At 38.7% G+C, this 18,228-nt stretch overlaps 1 protein-coding gene across 8 annotated transcripts in view; it reads right to left on the minus strand.

The window, feature by feature from the left end:
- Window positions 1–18,228, minus strand: part of vps13b (vacuolar protein sorting 13 homolog B) — a 300,414-nt gene that overhangs the window by 227,305 nt on the left and 54,881 nt on the right. For 6 of the 8 annotated variants that reach the window (XR_003222193.1, XM_005456766.4, XM_013275644.3 and 3 more), the window contains exons 16-17: window positions 15,176–15,297; window positions 508–692 (exon numbers count right to left, since the gene is read on the minus strand). Coding sequence is in view for 6 of the 8 variants with exons in the window: in XM_005456766.4 (XP_005456823.1) it covers window positions 508–692; window positions 15,176–15,297 (307 nt within the window). In the remaining 2 variants the exon portion in view is untranslated. Of the gene's footprint in view, window positions 1–507; window positions 693–1,433; window positions 3,110–13,702; window positions 14,599–15,175; window positions 15,298–18,228 lie in introns of those variants that run through there. The other 2 variants (XR_003222194.1, XM_013275646.3) reach the window with 2 other exon arrangements.

Below are 18,228 nucleotides of genomic sequence, written 5' to 3' on the forward strand. Positions count from 1 at the left end.
AGAGCGTTCCCCTGGTAAGCAATTATAAACATGTCTTTTCTACTCTGATAACTCTTCACAGAAAGAAGAAGCCACTGTACAACTAGTGTCAGTGTAAGATACACATGCACAAATAAGAAATAGAAGCAAATTCATCACACACACAAAAATCCAACTAGAAGTGATTTTCAGTGTTGAGAAGATGTTTTGAAATGTATTTGAGTCCTACTCTGTCTCCTCTATGTAGACAGGCCTCAACCTACAATCACTACAGTGTAAGCAGATCAAAGAGCAGTAGAAAAAGACTAGTATTATTATTATTATTATTATGAGCTTGGTCAGGGGCAAGAAAAGAATGTCTTGATGCATTCTCAATCATCCAGGAAAGTAAATCTCCAAAAGTTGATTCTGTTCATCTGGACGTACCGTTTTGTGGGGGAAAGAAAAGAATAAATCTGGATTTCTGTGTTAAGTGGTTTTGCTATTAGCAAAGGCAAGGCAAGCTTTGTATTGTCTCATGTTACTCACCTGGAGCCTTGTACACTTCAGTGAGCAGACTTTCATTAAGTGTCACTGGCGCTCCGTTGACCATGCTGTGGGTCCAGCTCTGACAGATTGTTTGGAGCAAAAGTGTCTGGGCCCTTGTGGCCTGTATAGTGAAGTGGGGAAGTTCAAAAATATACTCTGTGGTGGGGACTGAAGACCTTTTGCTCCTGCAAGAAAAGGGACAAGAGAGTCAGATACACATAAATGCCAGTACACTCTAAATGAAACAGACACTGGTGGAAACAAATGGTTCACAGCTTCCACAAATCCATCAATATCACATCACAATATAAAACAGCTCATTGATAGCGCCAAGGGCCAAATAAGTAGAACTACATTCCAATAGTAAATTGAAGAAGTACCAAGTGTGAGCCAAGCTTTCCTTAGTTACTTGGCAGGTAGGTTTAGTTTGTCGACCCTTCCCTCCCCTCCGTCAAAACTGTGATGATGATTTATGTGAAAAGATGTACAGCCCAGAAACCCGACCCTGAAAAGAATCTCTACGCCTTTAATATTTCATCTGTCTCCAAGAGTGTGGAGGGAGCGAGTTTGTGTGAGTCTGCGCGTATGACGAGCTGATGAGTTGAGCGTTCAGGGGGATGAGGTAACACCACAGTCCGATGGAGTCCTCCAGGCCTCTGTCCATCAGAAATTCAGCAGAGCATGCTCTCATTTCTCGTCTGACACACACACACACACACACACTTGGTTTTTTTCATTTTTTTTTTCATTTACAACCCAGTCTTCAAAAAAGTTAGCATGCTGTGTAAAATGTAAAAAAAAAACCTAAACAAAATAATCAAAACAGATTTTGTTTCATGACTTCTTTTTAATCCAAAGTTAATTACAAATGTTTATTTTTGCAGCAGAACTAAAAAGAAAAACAATGATTTAAATGAGAAATGTGATTTTTTTTTGTAAACTGTACTCTGATTTTGAATTTGATGGCAAGATGTTGCAAGCACTTGGTACAGGGGCATGTATCACAATCATGTTGCATCAACTCTTCTTTTAACAACAGCGTGAGGGAGTTAAGAACAGCTGCTTTGGACCTTATATCCAAACCTTTCCCCATTTTTCCTTGATGTAAGAGTTTAGCTGTTTAACAGTTCAGGGCCTCCTTTGTAGCATTTCTCATTGTATAATCTGGCAAATATTTTAACGGGTGATGTGTTTAGTCAGTTTAGCATCTAGACTAACTGAAGAGCCGTGCAATTGTAGAATTGTCCAGAATGTGGTTTGGGAGTGTCTTGCTGAAATAAACAAGGCTCTCCCTGAGAAGGACATCATGAGCAGGGGCAGCATAAAGTAAGTTGTTCCTAACCCTGTTTGTGTCTTTCAGCATGAATAAAACCTTTGCAAGATAACCATATCCATATCTACCACTATACCATTACAGATGCCAGCTTTAAACTCTGTGCTGATAATAAGCTGGATAGCCCCGTCCCCCTTTTTTATCCCCCAAAACACAGCATCCATGATTTCCAAACAGATCAGAGAACAGTTTCCACTTAGCTTCACTCCATCTCAAACAAGTTGTGTCCCAAAGTAGTTGATGATGTTTCTGGGTTTGGCTTTTGACTTTTCTTTTTTTCTCTTTGCATGGTAGAGCTTTAATTTCCACTTGTGGATGAAGCAATGAATTGTGTCTAACCCCTTAGAAATCCATTGCCAATGGATTTCTCAGAACAAAATGTCTGCAGTGATCATTGCCATTCAGTAACGAGTTTGACCTTGGTTCTTTGCATACAGACATTTTTCCAGATTCTCTTAATCTTTTAATGATATCGCATAGCACAGATGTCTATTATTTGTGATTTTACATTTAGAAATATGTAATTTGATACGGTGAAGAACCCTTCCTATCTTTACATCTGAAATTCCTTCAGGGATGCTTTATTTAAACACCAAATCACACCCTACCCTAATCTTTGCAAAAACTGGTTGTGATGTTCTATCGGGTGTATTGCACTTTTATTATAAGAAATTATTTTAATATCAGAAACATCAGAAATGTTGTCTTTGTGCTTTCCTTTTTACTACTTATAGAAAAGCCTGAGGCTAGGCAGGCTGAACTAAGCACAGTCAAACAAGTCTCTTTAGTTCCACTCCTGTTTTCCTCTCATGTTCTCAAGGCAGGAAAAGAGGAGTGGAACTAAAGTTTCTTGGTCTAGGATTTTGAGGACTGGCAGTGCCCCCAGCACAGATACCCATCTATGTATTGCATGTGTGTTCACTTGAGTACATATTGTAATAGAATCTGCCCTACGAGTGGAGGTTTCATTGAAAATAGAACTGTGACTAATTCAAACGATGGCTGCAGCGTGTCAGGAGCGAGCATCACAGTTCATTTAATCACGCACCCATTTTGGTCTGGTCCCAGTTCTGAGTGTGGGACATGTCACAAGGCCTTTCTCTGCGCTCAGCAGCTCTGCAATCATTTAACTTCTCTGCTTCCCTCCCTCTCTTTCTTCAAGTCTCTTTATCTTTCCCTTTCTTCTGCTCCTGGGTGGTTCGGCAGGGTGACATGAGCAGTTAGCTGCACACAGGCAGACCCAGATTTCTTAAGCATCTGCTGTGTCTTCTACAAGACAGAAAGTGAGAGCGCGTTTGATAAAGAGAGATGTAAGGCTACAGGAAAAACACAGGAAGAAAGAAAATTCAAACCTGATTGGGTCAATGAGTTTACCTTGACGGCACACATATAAGTTTAAAATTCTGTGCCTACATGTGGTGGATTTGGCAACATAGCAAACCATGCCATGTCATGCTTTTCTGCTATTAAAAGTCACTACTGTTGCATGCTATACAACAAGACATCAATCAAATAGTTTTTCGTGTGCTTTTGTGCGTTCAAATAAGTGCACACTGTGTGTGCACATAGCAAGATACTGCAGCTGAACAAAAGAAAGTGAAGGGAAGCCGGCAACAACAATGTCCCCACATGCAGAGCAAATGTGCCTGCAAAGCCACTTCAATGAGAGGACTGGCAAGGGATGAAAGTTTGTTGGCTTATTTGAGTGTTTATAGCATTTAAGGGGAGCTGTCATGTGCATGTGGTCCCCTAAAACTTTAATTATGCACCTGTTTTTATTATATTATGCCCAATTCTTTGCGAACAGCAACTTGGATCTTGGATTCAAATGAGAAACAGAAACTCTCATTAGGGTGTTTTGGGAATGCTGTATGCGAAGACAGCCAGGCACTCATCGGATTTCATTAAGTAGCTGGCACGGTCAGTGTTTCTTGCTGCAACATGGTAAACAGCTTTCTGGCAGGCAGTGTCTCACTGTTGCCGCAAGCTTTGTGGGGAAAAAACCCCCTCAAAAAGATTCAAAATAACACCTGCAGCATCACCTGCAGTAACAAACAACATTAAAATATTTGCCTTGAAACATACATCAGCTATGCACAATGGAACTAACAATAACTAACATGTATTTTACTGTTATAATGCAGAATGCCTATTAGTCTGTAGCTTGGGGAGCAAAACTCATTAGAGAAAACTATTCTATACTATAATGTGGAGACCTACCAGAAGGGTGCCCACAACCCATTTTAGGTCCTAACTCAGGCTCTTGGCTTTAACTTCAGTGCCTCATTGAATAGCCTGTCTCTGACCTCACAGTGGTCCTTTAAGTCAATAACTTTTTCATTAAAATGCCACCAGGAATATGTTAAAAGGAAATTAAAATTAGTCAGGAAAAGGAGAAAATTTGGTATTTCAATTTCAGCTTTCCTCTGATGTATTTCAGAAACATTAGGCCATATTTCCCATCTGTTCCCTGCTGGAGTCAGAACTAGACCAGGAGTAACACATCCTGAGCTTTCTGGTGAACAACTAGTTGACTGGCTGGAGTCTCAGTCCAAATCAAGCAAACAGGGCATGAAGTTGGGCTGAAGCATGAGTCAGAGCTAAAAGTACCACACCAGCTGTGGTACTGTTTGCCTAGCTTGTTTCCTCTGTGCACAGGATCAAATCTGGACACGAAGCAGGAACAGATTATAATGTATATTTAAGCCAATAAAAGAATTATTGAAATATAATAGAAGCTAGAAAAAAAATAACATGATAACCAAATACTTTGGTTAGCATCCTTAACATTTTTTTGTTTTTTTGGAAACCCACAATAAATATTTCACATAATCATAGTTGAGATTCTTTTAGGCCAGTGGTCTTAATGGTGCATCAGCATCAGCATCCTGGTCTAATATGACTGTAGTCACAGCTATATTTAGACAAGTACAGCTGGGGTATAGCTATCGAGCTTTAACTGCTGCTTTAGGCCACACATAACCACAAAAATGCATATACCTGTCCAGACACAAATAAATAATGTTGGCAAAAATGCACATACATCTGCATGCCAACACATGGTGAAACACAAGCTTTGTAACACTATAAACCAGTACGAGCAGGTTAGTGGGCCAGAGCATAATGAGCAGGAGTAATGAGGCTACGGCTGACAAGGGCTGCTGCTCTAACAACCTGCAACTGGAGCAGTTATAAAATTAGGTGCCAACACTTAAGTCTGAAAAGATGCACTATGCTAAGCATCTATAATACTGAAAGGAAGCATGTTCTTCAACCAGAGCGAAACAAGGGGAAAACAGAAAAAGAACAAGAAAAACACGATTAAGCCATGCAGAGAACACAAAAAAGAACAAGGGGAAAACAACAAGCATATGTAGCATAAGAATACAGACTTGCAAGTCTATGTTAGTCTTCAGGTAAAATAATACATTAAATGGGAGTCTCATTAAAGGAAGTATGTGGAAAAGCTCCAGTACAAACTCAAGCAGGAATAGATTATGTAACTGATATGTTGTTGCTTTGTACTTTTACAGAAAAAAATGAAGGTAGAATAATTAAAGAAAGCTGGTTTGTGTTGCATAAATGTTCAGTAATTGGTTCCAATCCTGATATGTTGGCATTCATGAAGATGTTTCGAAAAAGACAATAAGTGAGAAATTTAAAAAAGCAAGTCCTCATGTTACAAGAAAATTCATTTTTTAAAGATCAGCATCTTGTGAGATTGAAGGACTATTGCCAGGTGCAGCTGGTCCTAATGGTTTACATAGTGTCCCAGAATACTAGCTTGGAACCTGCGCACAGTTTCCAGAACCTACATTTTCTTATTACTCATATCCTGTACAGTACCAAAAATCAGTTGCCTCACTCTTTCCAAAACACAACAACATAGACAGCTGTGGGTTCTGGGACATCAGCAGTAAATGTGGAGCAAGGTGTCTGGTCTCTCCATAGACTACAGAAAAAGAAAAAGGCACACTCGCACAGAGACCCGTTCCCTGGCACAGAGGATTTTTTTTTTCTCCAAGGGGGCTAAATGGGAAATTACTCATAAAAACCTTCACCAATATAAACTGTTAAAAGTGCAACATGATGAATGTTAAATTAAAGGCAGTTTTAAAAAATGCAAATAGGACAGTCAATCAGTTTTGACAAGGCTGACAATGTGAGACTTTCTCTTGACTTTAACTTATCTGAACCTATTTACAAAGTCCACAGTAACACCAATGCAATCCATTATGGGCTGACATATTTGTCTGATAGATACAACAGATAGCCACTGTCCTGAGACCAGTTATCTAAAGTTTCTTCAAATCACTCACTGTCACACCTCACCTTAATTAACCAATACAAACATTTCCCAACTCAACTAGTTGACAAAATCCTCTACTACTATTTCCAGAGCTTCTATGGAGGGATTTAGACTCCAGGTGGAGGGAAGGGAAGACTGACAGCTTGTACCTTTTGTCCTTTTTTTCTTTGTGGTGCAGACTGATCTGAAGTACTGGAGAATTCCCAATCTCTCTGAGCCAAGGTCACTGACCCCCTCTTGAAAATAACCAGTGTGACTTATGGGCTGCTCTAAAGTCCCCTCTTTTATCTTACTACAAAAGACACACTACAGTGTCTTGCAAAGCCTCCAAATGAAGATTATAAATCATGTAAGCACTTCACACTGAACAAAAACACCTAAGTGACCAACTGGGAGGGAGGGGAAAACTTTTTATCATTTTGCCACCTGGAGGTCGATTGGGTTAAATGGCTTGCATCTAAAGAGACTGAAAAAACACTACTACAGAAAAGTGATCCAGTCAAACATGGATAAATAAACCTCTTGAAAAATGATAGACAAGAAACTCATTTAAAGGTACCGTTCACACTCATAATTCTTTCCAGTAATTTATTTTATTGACTGTACATGGTCTATGTCATTGGTCTTATGAGAAATGTACCTGCAGCTGCAGCTAAGCCTCATGTAGAAAGAAAACCTAAATTATATTTTCAGCAAAACGAAGTATAACTTATAACTTGGTGATATAATTTGAAAAATTTTATGTCCCTTAAAATTTATGCATGATTATGACTTGAATTTTGAATCAAACTGGGCTCTGGATTCTTCAATTGTATAGATAAATAGTTAGTGTAGTGATCAATAAGGAGATTTTTTTAAATTAAATAATCTTTCCATCATATAGTTAGGTTACACATTATGAGTGACAAGGAATTTCTTTTAAAGTTCTGGTGCTGGATTGCCTTCACCTTCCTTTGCACCATATTCAAGGTATTTTCAAGTCAGTCTTGTGTTGATTTGCAACAATCAGCACTCTGTAACATAGCCAGCATCTTTAACAGCTATGTAGAGGGTCAGCGAATGAGTTAGCGGGAGACGTGGACTGTACGTATAGCCACGGCTCAAAGTTTTGTAGTTCCTTTGGGTCAAAGGTGTTCAGTGTGTGCATTTCAGAACAGCCGAAACTCTTCACAGAACCCAACACTCTCTCTCGTCTCTCACACATAGACACAGACGCAGCCCTCCCGTTCCTCCCATCTGGAGCACCCCTGACCCAAATCACACACGTATGCACACAACCTCACATGGACACACATGAATACATGCACTGAGATCCATTCTCAGGAGAGGGCTTCATTACACAGGGATTACTAAAAGAAATGTTTTAATCAAGTTGTGCAGACAGCTGCAGACCGCAAGGCGAGAAAATGGCAATGACGTGGTTCATCAGGCGTTAAAGGAAAACATATCAAGAGGCCTGTGTATGTGTTTGCATAATGGTGTGTGTGCGTGTAGCTTCCTGCCTCTGTCCAGCTGTGGTAGACATGCGGTTTTTGTCAAGGACACAAAGATACGAGAACCTCAATCTACAGACTGCAAACCTATTAGCATATTTATGGTATACAAATTTTGCTTTGGACTGTCCCTTTATTATAACAACTGCAGCAGTCAATAAAGCACTGGCTTTTCCTCTCACAATCCTTTCGTAACCCAAGTGAATGGACCACCTCCTCTCCTCCATTGTCTTTGACTTTCATGTGCATGACAAGAAGGAATTATACAATTTTTTTTAACTCCACGCTGCTTAGCTAAATGAAGCTTAGACTTACTTTATCATGGTGACATCATTCATTACTCCAAGCCTTATTACCACTTGTAGTTTTCTTCTCATGCAGTAAAAAGTGAATGAGCTTCTTTCTAGGAAGCAGTGGACGAGTATTGTGGGGCTGGTGAGGAGGAAAGGACAGTGGAATGCACACCACAGTAGATGATAATCCACTCAGAGCTGATAATCCATGTATCCTTCCCCATTTCCCACTGTTTTCCCTCCCTCAAGCTTCAGTTCCTCAGATGACTAATTCAGGAATTAATAGAATCTTTCAGTCAACTGAAAACATCTACAGCTGCTCCTGAATCCACCATCTTAGCCCTCATCTATATATACAAATAAAGTTTGTGGTTAAGTTTAAATTCAACAGATATTCTTGGACTGCAAAATATTGTTTCTTGAAAACATAACATGCCGTTTAGGGCTGGTTCTAAACCCATGTTGATTTAAGCCACCAAATGACACTTGCAATCACAGGGGTAAGTATATAGTGACTATGATTATTCTAGGACGGACCAGTCTGACTGCTCAAGACCAGCACAGTCTCCATAAGAATAAGGATATCAATCACTACGAGCACAAGTCTTGCATTTGCCAATGGCATACCCTTAATACAACGTTCTTCAATATATCCACTGATCTCTGTCAGCTAGAAAACCAAATAAAAGCATCTGAAAGCAGATGCAGAGGAGAAAAAATCCTTACCACAAAGTTGGCCAAAATAGTTTATAGACTGTGCCACAAGAAATATGATGTTTTACCCTGCAGCTCACAATCCTTTACAGTCAGATGCTTCAGAGTGAAAAGTGGAACAATATTACATCATATGTCATTCCAGGCTTTTAATGCACACCTGTTAATACATAAAGACTACTTGTTGCAGTTTATGCCCACGTCCATTTGACTTCAACATGTGAAAATGTTCGGAAAACATTTCCATGTTTCTGCAAGAACAGGGAGCATGTGTTGCCTTGTTGAGCCAAATGAATTCCCCACTGCTCTTGTGGCCTCTGAACTACAACTCAAAGCTGAGCATGACCACAGGAACCACATGCTGATTTGAGGTCATTCAATTATCCTACACCATACAGTGACAGCTCACTATAACATTAACCCTGCCCACACAAAAACCTTGATGAGCAAGGTCTTAACTGAGGCCCTTTTAATGATTCCTTGATTAGGAAATCAACACTTCTCAAAGGTTAGTGGAACAACACAATGGTTGATGCAGTAGCTGCCTGTATGACATCATGCAAAAATCATTATAATTTGTAATTAAAATGTATACTCAGAGGACACAAATGTGTTTTTCCCCAACCAGCAGCAACTCCCAAATCAGGCTTCTTTAGCCAAAATGATTATCCAGTTCAACTTCTTAATGATATTGTCTGCCAAAATGGCTATTGGACAAATATAACAGCCACAGTCAATGTTCTCAGCAGTAAATGCTGTTCATGTATATTTGCTAAATTTGAGTTGGATCTCTACTCAAGGACACAGAAAGCATTTGTCCTCCTGTTCTTGGCTGTGCTTGGAGACACAGACCAGGAGCAGCTTGCTATGACTAACTATGAACAGGAGTAATGAGGCATTACAATCACACCAGAAGCCTCATGCCTCAGATGCCTCAAGCAGCCTTCATAAATCACAACATGAGCTAATCTAGAGTCTAGACTACTGGTCCAGACATAGTAGTATGTACTTCTCAACTTCACATAAAAACCCTACTGGTAGCATTAAAAGCTGAACTAACTATTGACAGTGTAATAGACTTGGACCAATAATTAGATATCAAGGGAAAACCAACATTCTTTTCTATTCTAAACCGTTTGCAAAGTAACTCACCTTTCTGTGGCTATATAACATGCACCTGTAATGTCACATACTTTAGGAAATTATCCCCTAAGAAATAGCTGAACGAGTAACAGGGGCTGCTAAAAATGCCACATAAAAGCTGGCATGGGCTTGAATTATGGCCTGCAATGCGACGAACCACACTAAGCTGCTGCTGGTTTGTTGCTTGGTTGGTTGGTGGGCCCCGGCCTTGGCCTGTCTCCATATGTTGCTGCAGTCAGGTGGCCCTGCATAAGCAATATTATATGGTGTGAGCTCAAGTGTGTATGTGTATGTGTGCTCATGTGTCTGAGTGAGAGTGAGGTTAGGTTTTGGAGAGATCGATGCAGGTGGCACTTCTAACATTCCCTTCCTCCTCCCACTCTTTTTCTATCTTGAATAACAGCTTTAACAGCCAAACCAATTGAGACATGCTGCAGAGTCCTTGTGAAGTTGGGGGGCCAATATATTAGCTTTCACTGAACAACCCGACGCCTCTTGGCTGCTCCTTAATTTACCAGAACTAAAAGTGCATTTTAGAGGGGTTTTGGCTTTTGGAAATCTAATGATTTTAATTTGATTAGTTCATGCTAGTGTATATTCATGAGCATGAACTTTAGATAGAAAGCACTTAGAAACAGTGTAGATTGATTGGGTAAATGTACAAGTTGTGTAAAACGCTTTGAGTGCTCAGATCGAGTAGAACAGCGCTATATAAGAACCAGTCTATTTACCATTTACCATATTAAGAAGAGAGACTTCTTCCACAGTTCTTTGCATGAGTTTGATAGATTGCAGAGTTTGTTTAACAAAAAAGTTTAGAAAAAACAGAATGCGAATTGACCTTTTGATGCTCTTCTTCTCAGCTATGTTCAGCTGTGCTGAAAACACAAGACCTAACCCTGAGTTATTACAGTTTACATTTTCTAATTAGCTCTTATTTTTTAATTTTGAGTTAGTTTACTTTTTATTGATTTTAGTTGTAGTCTCTATAATTATAGTATTATAGATATAATTAAGTATTGTATCATCACAGTGACAAAGGTCAAAACTTTCATGGAAATTTCTTTAGCTCTTATTCTTTAGTTTTTAATTTAATTTATTTTGTTTTTGTCTATTAACTTCTGTCTGTTTCATTACATATAGTTTTAGTATTTAGTATATTTATAGTTAACTATGACGATGCAGCAGAGATTTAAATTCCTTAAAGTGGACCGGAAGAAACAGCTGATTTAATCATATGAAGTGGACCAATGTATATGGTAGGAGAATAGCCTTAATAAATGAGTGACACATGCTATATATGAAAAAGCTTTCTATTTGTATTTATGGGAGTGTGGGATTAACTCAAATGTACCTTGCTATGTTTATACCTTGACTTGCCTTTTTTGCCTTCTTTCAAACCACAGGAGGTGGGACTGGAATTAGAAGTGATCATTACATTATCATACTAATTTAAATAAGAACAACACAGAATAATTTTCAAAACTGGCAAAAGCCCTGATTCACTCTTCAGGTGGGTAAAGTTTGTGGTGCCATCTTTAAAGACATATTATCTCAGTGTTTCAGCCAGCACCTACTGTAAGAATTTACCTCTACACCTCAGCCTGAAATCAACTGACAGTGATCAAGTAGACCTAAGCTTAATGTTTACCAATAAGACAGCATTCACTTGTAGTTATATATTACTCATTAATGGTGTCTAAATACACTGTCATGGGTTGGCTAGAGAGCAAACTTTGTCAATGTTAGGAAAACCAACAGACCAGTTTTTTTGTGCAGTTTTCAACCTATTCAGTTCAATCCAACATTTCTACACTAAAACAACAAAAATTCCTCCATAGCATTAAGCCAAGTGTACAAGGCTAAAACAACACAAGTGAGTGCCCATCCTAAGTAATGCTGACAAGAAAGATTGTACCAACCACCTGGATACTTCTTGGACGTTTCAACCAACAAAACAAGAAGACATTTGGCTGCCTTCATGTTAGGTGATTTCAGCATGGAAAACTACAAGGTCAGAGTCTGCTGCAGAGCAATTATACTTTCCTAAAATTTCATTGTATTTAAAAACTGCAGAGACAAAGTCCCAGAGGTCTCGCATACATATAACCCCATGCCCAACGAAATCCAAGGCAGACAGGGAGAACATGTCAAGGCAGTGTAATTTCCCCAGTGAAAGCCCCTTGTTACCAACTGTGAGAAGTGGGAGCCTTTGTGGTGAGACTTAAGGAAATCTGAGCTATGCACTCATGGGCCAGCTCATCAGCAGAGGTGCGTGGTCTTCATAGACACTCAGAGTGTCCCTCAAATCTACCATGATTACCTGGCAGTCATACATACTTAGGCAAGAGCTGGCTGCCTACTGGCACCTGAGTGTGTGTATGTGTGTGTGTGTCTCCTACTCACAGACAATGCTCCACACTTTCTGTTATTTTAAACTTCAGAAGCGTGCATAGCTCTGCTCAGTGTCTGGTCAGAGAAGAGAACATCTTGGAAAGGGATGCTGTTAAAGTTGCATCAGCTACGACAAGCCCTCCCAAAACAAATACCAGCAGAGTTAATTTAAACACTACCACCTGGTGGAGTGCATCTTCTGGCTGCCATAGTGACCCAGTGTATCACTCTCGGGCTCAGCCTTTTCTGTTGCAAAAGGAAGCCTCTAGCTGTCGGTCTGCCATGAACTCATACAATCTTTAACACAACTCCCATTACAAGTGGTGTGAGTTTTAATTTGAAATGGACCAAGAGTTTAAACACTCTGAGGCCAGGGGTCAAATGAAATTAAGACCAACTCTCAGTCAGTGGCCATTTCTATCTTTTCATTCTGACCCATAAAAGAGTATCCAACATTATGAAAGCTACAGAAAAAAAAGAAATGGAAAACATTAATTCATTTTTTGACTATTCAAACATTCCAACAGTGAGCAGTTAAACAACCACTCACATCTATCTCTTCTAACTACTGTCTGCACTCTGTCAAACCTGTTCTTCATCATTCTTCTAGGAGCAAACTATCACATTGTGTTTATTAGTTTCTGACTTGCAATACACAGGTCAAGAAGCAGGCTTTCTTGCCTCTTGCTTAGACGAACAGGGTCAAATAGAAGTCACATTACCTCTCAAATGACAAAACTAATAACACTAAGCAACAAATCCAGCCCATCTAAAATACAGTGAGTGACAGTAAAATAGACAACTGTTAAAAAGAAAAAGAAAAGTGAAATGAGTGAAAGTTGTTTGGTAGCATATATACTGTAGTGCCGTGAGACAAGGTTAGTAAAAGTCAAAACCATCTGCAGCTCCGACAGGTTTAGATCTCAACTAATTGGAGTAAATCGGCTTCTAAGCTTGTGCTCTTGCACAGATTTCCTACTATAACACTTACTTTGCCTAGACAAGTGTTGCATGAACAGTATATCTTGGTGGGGACCTTAACCTGACTGTACTCTAACCCATGCGAGCTTGTGTGGATTAAGGCTTGGTTTCAGAATTGTGGTTAGAATCAGGTCACGACTTTGTTTCTTTAGATCATAGCATGATGTACTGCCTTGCTTCACCTTGCCAGACAGGTTCTATTTAAGTGATTTCTTGATTCATCGAATCTAGCAGTAATTAGACCTGAGTGTGGGAAGTGAAACTGAATCATAATCAGAATACTTTATTAATATCTAAGGAAAGGGCCAGGTGATATTGGATAGGACTCTTAATTTTAATAAATAAAATCATCAGTTAAAAACTGCATTTTGAATTTACTAAGGTTATCTTAATCTAAAATTAAAATTTGATGATATACGTATTACCAATATGCAACAAAATTAGAAATGAAATACAAAGCACTATGTATCTTCAAATTCACAACGTCACTGGACGTCCAAACTGGGAAATATGTATAGTGACTGACAATTGTGTGAGGCAAAAAACCCATGACTTTTAATGCACTGCCACAGCATATATGATGACATGTACCACAGTTCAGGTCAACTGCACCAAAGGCTTGCCCTCAGACCCCTCAGGACATTAGATAAGAACACTGTTAGTAATCCTGCGGGATCAATTCACGGTGTCCAACATGATTGATGAAAAAGTGACAGGGATGCTCCTGGTTGCACTTATGACCTGGAAAGGCCTACTGTTCTGGTGCTCATCTTCATCTTTATTTCAGTTATACATTTGTAAATTTTCAGTGTACAGAAAAATAAAAATTCTGATTGGTTTCTGGATTGCAGCCAGAGATTCGACTCTCATCAGCTCAGCTTGAAGCTTGGGTTAGTTTGACACAAGTTGATATTTGCCCTTTTTGCAAGTTTGAACTTCATGAAAATTAAATATGTATGAGGAAGTAGCCAGAGCAGGACTTCCAGGAAGTCATCTAACATCAGCACGAGTGCTACAGGTCAAGTATTACTGCATAAGGATACCTTTTAGCCATTTAGGAGATAGTAACTAACTTTGAACAAGGCACAGATTTTGTTTTTTATCAGAAGAGCTGCAGAGCTTTATGACTGAACCTCATGACTAATAGCGTTAATAGAGTTGTAGTTAAAAACTGTTTATTTACTTTAAACACAGAAAAACTAAGAACTGTAAATTCTTCCCCCGATTCTGTCTACAGCCTCCACATAGAGTGTTTACTGCTGTACCAACAGTTCCTCTTCCTTTCCATCTTTACTACTCTCACCGCTCAAATCCTCCATTTGTCCAACTGTTCCATCCTCAAACTCTAAACATTGTCTCCTTTTCCTTCATCCCTTTTCTTTAACTTCTGAAGTTCCTCCTGCTAAGAGACATCTCCAATGAGTCATCTGTCTGGTAAACAACAAAAAAGAAAGAGAGAAAAAAAAGAAAAAAAAAGGCAGCAACTTTTTCATGTCCCTAGACAACACTGTCTTTCTTCTTCTTGTGTTTCAAAGTAAGGAAACTGTTGCAGTTATTCCACACTGACGGTTGTTCTGTTTTCCCACATGACTGCTGAAAAACTGCCTCATCCATTACTTTAAATACCCTCAGATCCACAACCCACAAGAGATTGCACATCTTTATAAAATACAATACAAGGGCCTGACCTCACACATTGTTTACAAACAGCCAAGTACACATATAGCCACATTAGCATAAATATATATATATATGTAAACATTTCCTATATGTTTTGCCTCCATGATCACACAATACATCTTAAATAGATTAAATCGTCTGGCGACTGTTAGAAATGATGCTATCATTATTATGTTAATTTTTTTGTGCCTCACACAACTTTTACAGGCACTGGCCGGTGAAACAATAACATTTCTATTTTCATCAGAACTTGAAATATGCCCTGCATGTACACTGGGTTTTTAGCAATTTGCAGACTTAATCAGTTATATAACTGCTAAAAACTCACCACAATGCAGGCATCTGAATAAGTTTTCCATAGAGTGCAGTACTAAACGAAGGGATGATGGGGATGAGAGGTAGAAAAGATCCTTTATCCTGGCATGTCAACCCTGCCTGGAACCCAAACACCTGCAAAGACATAAAGGCAAAGAAATGAAGGGAGAAGACAGAGGGGAAATAACTCCTCATTGTGCTGAAAAAACACTGAGTGAATTCACAAATACACTGGGAGAAAAAAAAGAAGATGATCATGTGATAGGATCACACGAGCACACACCGGACCCATAAGATGCAGACCAAACCCATAGTCAACCTTGGCCTTCATTTTGACCTTACATATTTGTGACATTATTTCATCGACAAGTCTCCATAGACAGACCTATAAAAATGTGTCAAGGTACTCAAAAGCACATGTGTGGTAGTCCTTGCTACAGTAGGCTTCTCCATAAAATTTGCACTGATTAAATATCTATATTTAGTCAGCCACATTTTTCCAGCATGGAGAAAGTTTTGGTTTGTCTTTTGTCCCCTACCCTATAAGATTTAAACAAGATGCTGCATGATTTCATAATTATTAAATTATGGAAAAAGTACTTCTGAAGTAGGTGGCATAGGGCGTCTGTAGGAGGTGGTGATGACAGTTTTACCAGGTAAAAAACAGCACCAGATATACTATCTTGGCTGGAATTTTTTTTTAATGTCCAATTTGGTGGACTTATGCGCCCCAATACAATACAGAACACATTTAATATACAGTATTTAGCATATTAAACACCCCAACTTTCATTTCCTTTGACCCTTACTACACAATTTTGAGACAATCTTGGACATTGCAGCACTATCCTGCTGAACATAATCTGTCCACAGAGGTATAGAGAACTGTATACCTGCCACAGTACTCCTCTCACAATGACAGTTAATTTTACAAAATAAAAAAATATAAAAAGGTTTACTTTCTTGAATTTGCATTAAACCCAATTTAACTTTTTAGCCTGTACTTGACCTGTCACAGTTAATGAGGATAGGGTTAATAATGAGTCTTTAACACTTTTTATCTGGCTACAGTAACAAATATATGAATGTACAAAGTAATGTTTTATAAAAAAAAAGACAAAAAATTAGAAAGACATCAACAGCAGCAAGAAAAATAAACCACTGCCTAACTCTGCTGTTTGCCATAGCAGGTGTGGGTCTCACAATCTTATTCTCATTATCCAAGCTCCTGGAAGCCACATATAATATACTCCCAGCCCAGTGTTTACATACTGTTGATAGCACATGGTGGTAAAGTCCTGTTTAATATTGGAGGTAAGAGATGATGGCTGGGCCCAGCTGTCCAGCATCCAGCTGCTGTAAAGGTGAACTAGATCATTTTTCTGTGTAGATCAACAAGCCAGCAGACAAAATGCTGGAAAACAATAATTTCTTTATAATAGGACAAATGGCCTTTGGTTCTAACATATCAATTACTAGATAAAGATGTAGACATAAAAAACGTCATATTTAAATTCAATTACCCACACAAAACACTCAGCTTTCTATGGGAAACTAAATTTCTGATCGCTATTCAGCAGTTTAAGTCATGATTCAAATAAACCAAACTTTAACATGACCGTTAACTTCTGTGGTAGGTCTCTTGTTGAGCAAACAGACTCACTTAAAGCTTTTGCCTGCAATCATGTAAAAGTAGGACAATGGCTAACACTACCCTCAACACAGATACCTAAGCTCTGACAGCCAGCGTCAATAAAACACAGATTTAGATAAGCCTTAGTTTATACCCTTTTCAAATCACTTCCTGAATTGGGTGAATTGTAGCTAGAATGACCTCCACCCTGTCATGATCCCAGTGCAAAAACCCAGATGGAGACTGAGAACCTTAATGGTTACTGACAACGATTGGCTGATTGGTCACAATGATCATTGGCCACTGACCAGATGACTGTTAACCCTGCAGTGACCCTGTGATAAGGACTACCAGCATGACGTACAGTAAACATCCTGCCTTAAAAACACACTCAAGCAATACCAAGCCAGAATGAAAAGATGACAAATTACACCCAATCTATTATCCAAACTCCCTAAAAAGTTGATTGGATTCTTTAGCAAAATCCTTTTCTGTTTTTTTCTTTTTGGATATGTGTACTCAATGACAGACTAAGGACTTCGGGTAAACTGAAAATCAGAGGTTACAACCTGGAAACAAACCTAAAACAAAGTGTTTAAATTTATTTTACTTTAGCCATAGAGTACTGGACATGGATAACTCTAGTATACAGGTTAAAAAGTAACAATTAGAGAGAAAACTACTATTTTCTAGAATGTTATATGCAGCCGTTTATTGAAGCTGGTCTTACAATACTAGGCAACATGATAAAAGCATGGCTGACAAATAATCTTGTGCCGTGGTTTAAAACTATTAAGAAAATAAAGATTTTGTCTTTTGGTCCCAACTTCAAATTTAAATCAACTTTAAATTTCAGTGACAGTGAATGTTATATTTTCATCTTCAAACTAGAAGCTGAAACTGTAAAACCTTTATAGTAACAGGGGAATGTCACAGCTGCTTAATACAAGTCTCTTGCACCCCATCAGTTGGCAGATGAAGCAGACCAGAAATGTACTGGTGCTCATCAGGAAACTGAGTGCTGAGATTTTTATGACCAGGTGAAAAGGGTCATCAAGGTCATTAAAGAGGTCGGCCCAATCATTTCAAAGGGAAGATAAGATCACAACTGTGACTGACCAATTAGCATGCTATTGTGCACATAACAATCTTCAAATAAATAGTAGATGCATTGTTTTGGTCAAACTGAAACACAATAAACAGAAAGACAAGTGTAAAATCAAACAAAATGAAAACACCAACAGAATCAAACCACTGCTAATTATAAATGGGCAAATAAAAAAGAAAAAGGAAAAGGAGTCCTGGCACAGTACTGGTTTTCCATATTTATATATGAGGCTTAAAATCATGAGACAAACAAGAGAACAAGTGTAAGATGTAATTTAAAACTGTTTTATTCAACAGACAGTTTTTTGGGGTTTTTGATAGCAACT

The sequence above is a fragment of the Oreochromis niloticus genome, linkage group LG11 (assembly GCF_001858045.2).
Source record: "Oreochromis niloticus isolate F11D_XX linkage group LG11, O_niloticus_UMD_NMBU, whole genome shotgun sequence".
In the NCBI taxonomy this organism is placed as follows: Eukaryota; Metazoa; Chordata; class Actinopteri; order Cichliformes; family Cichlidae; genus Oreochromis; species Oreochromis niloticus.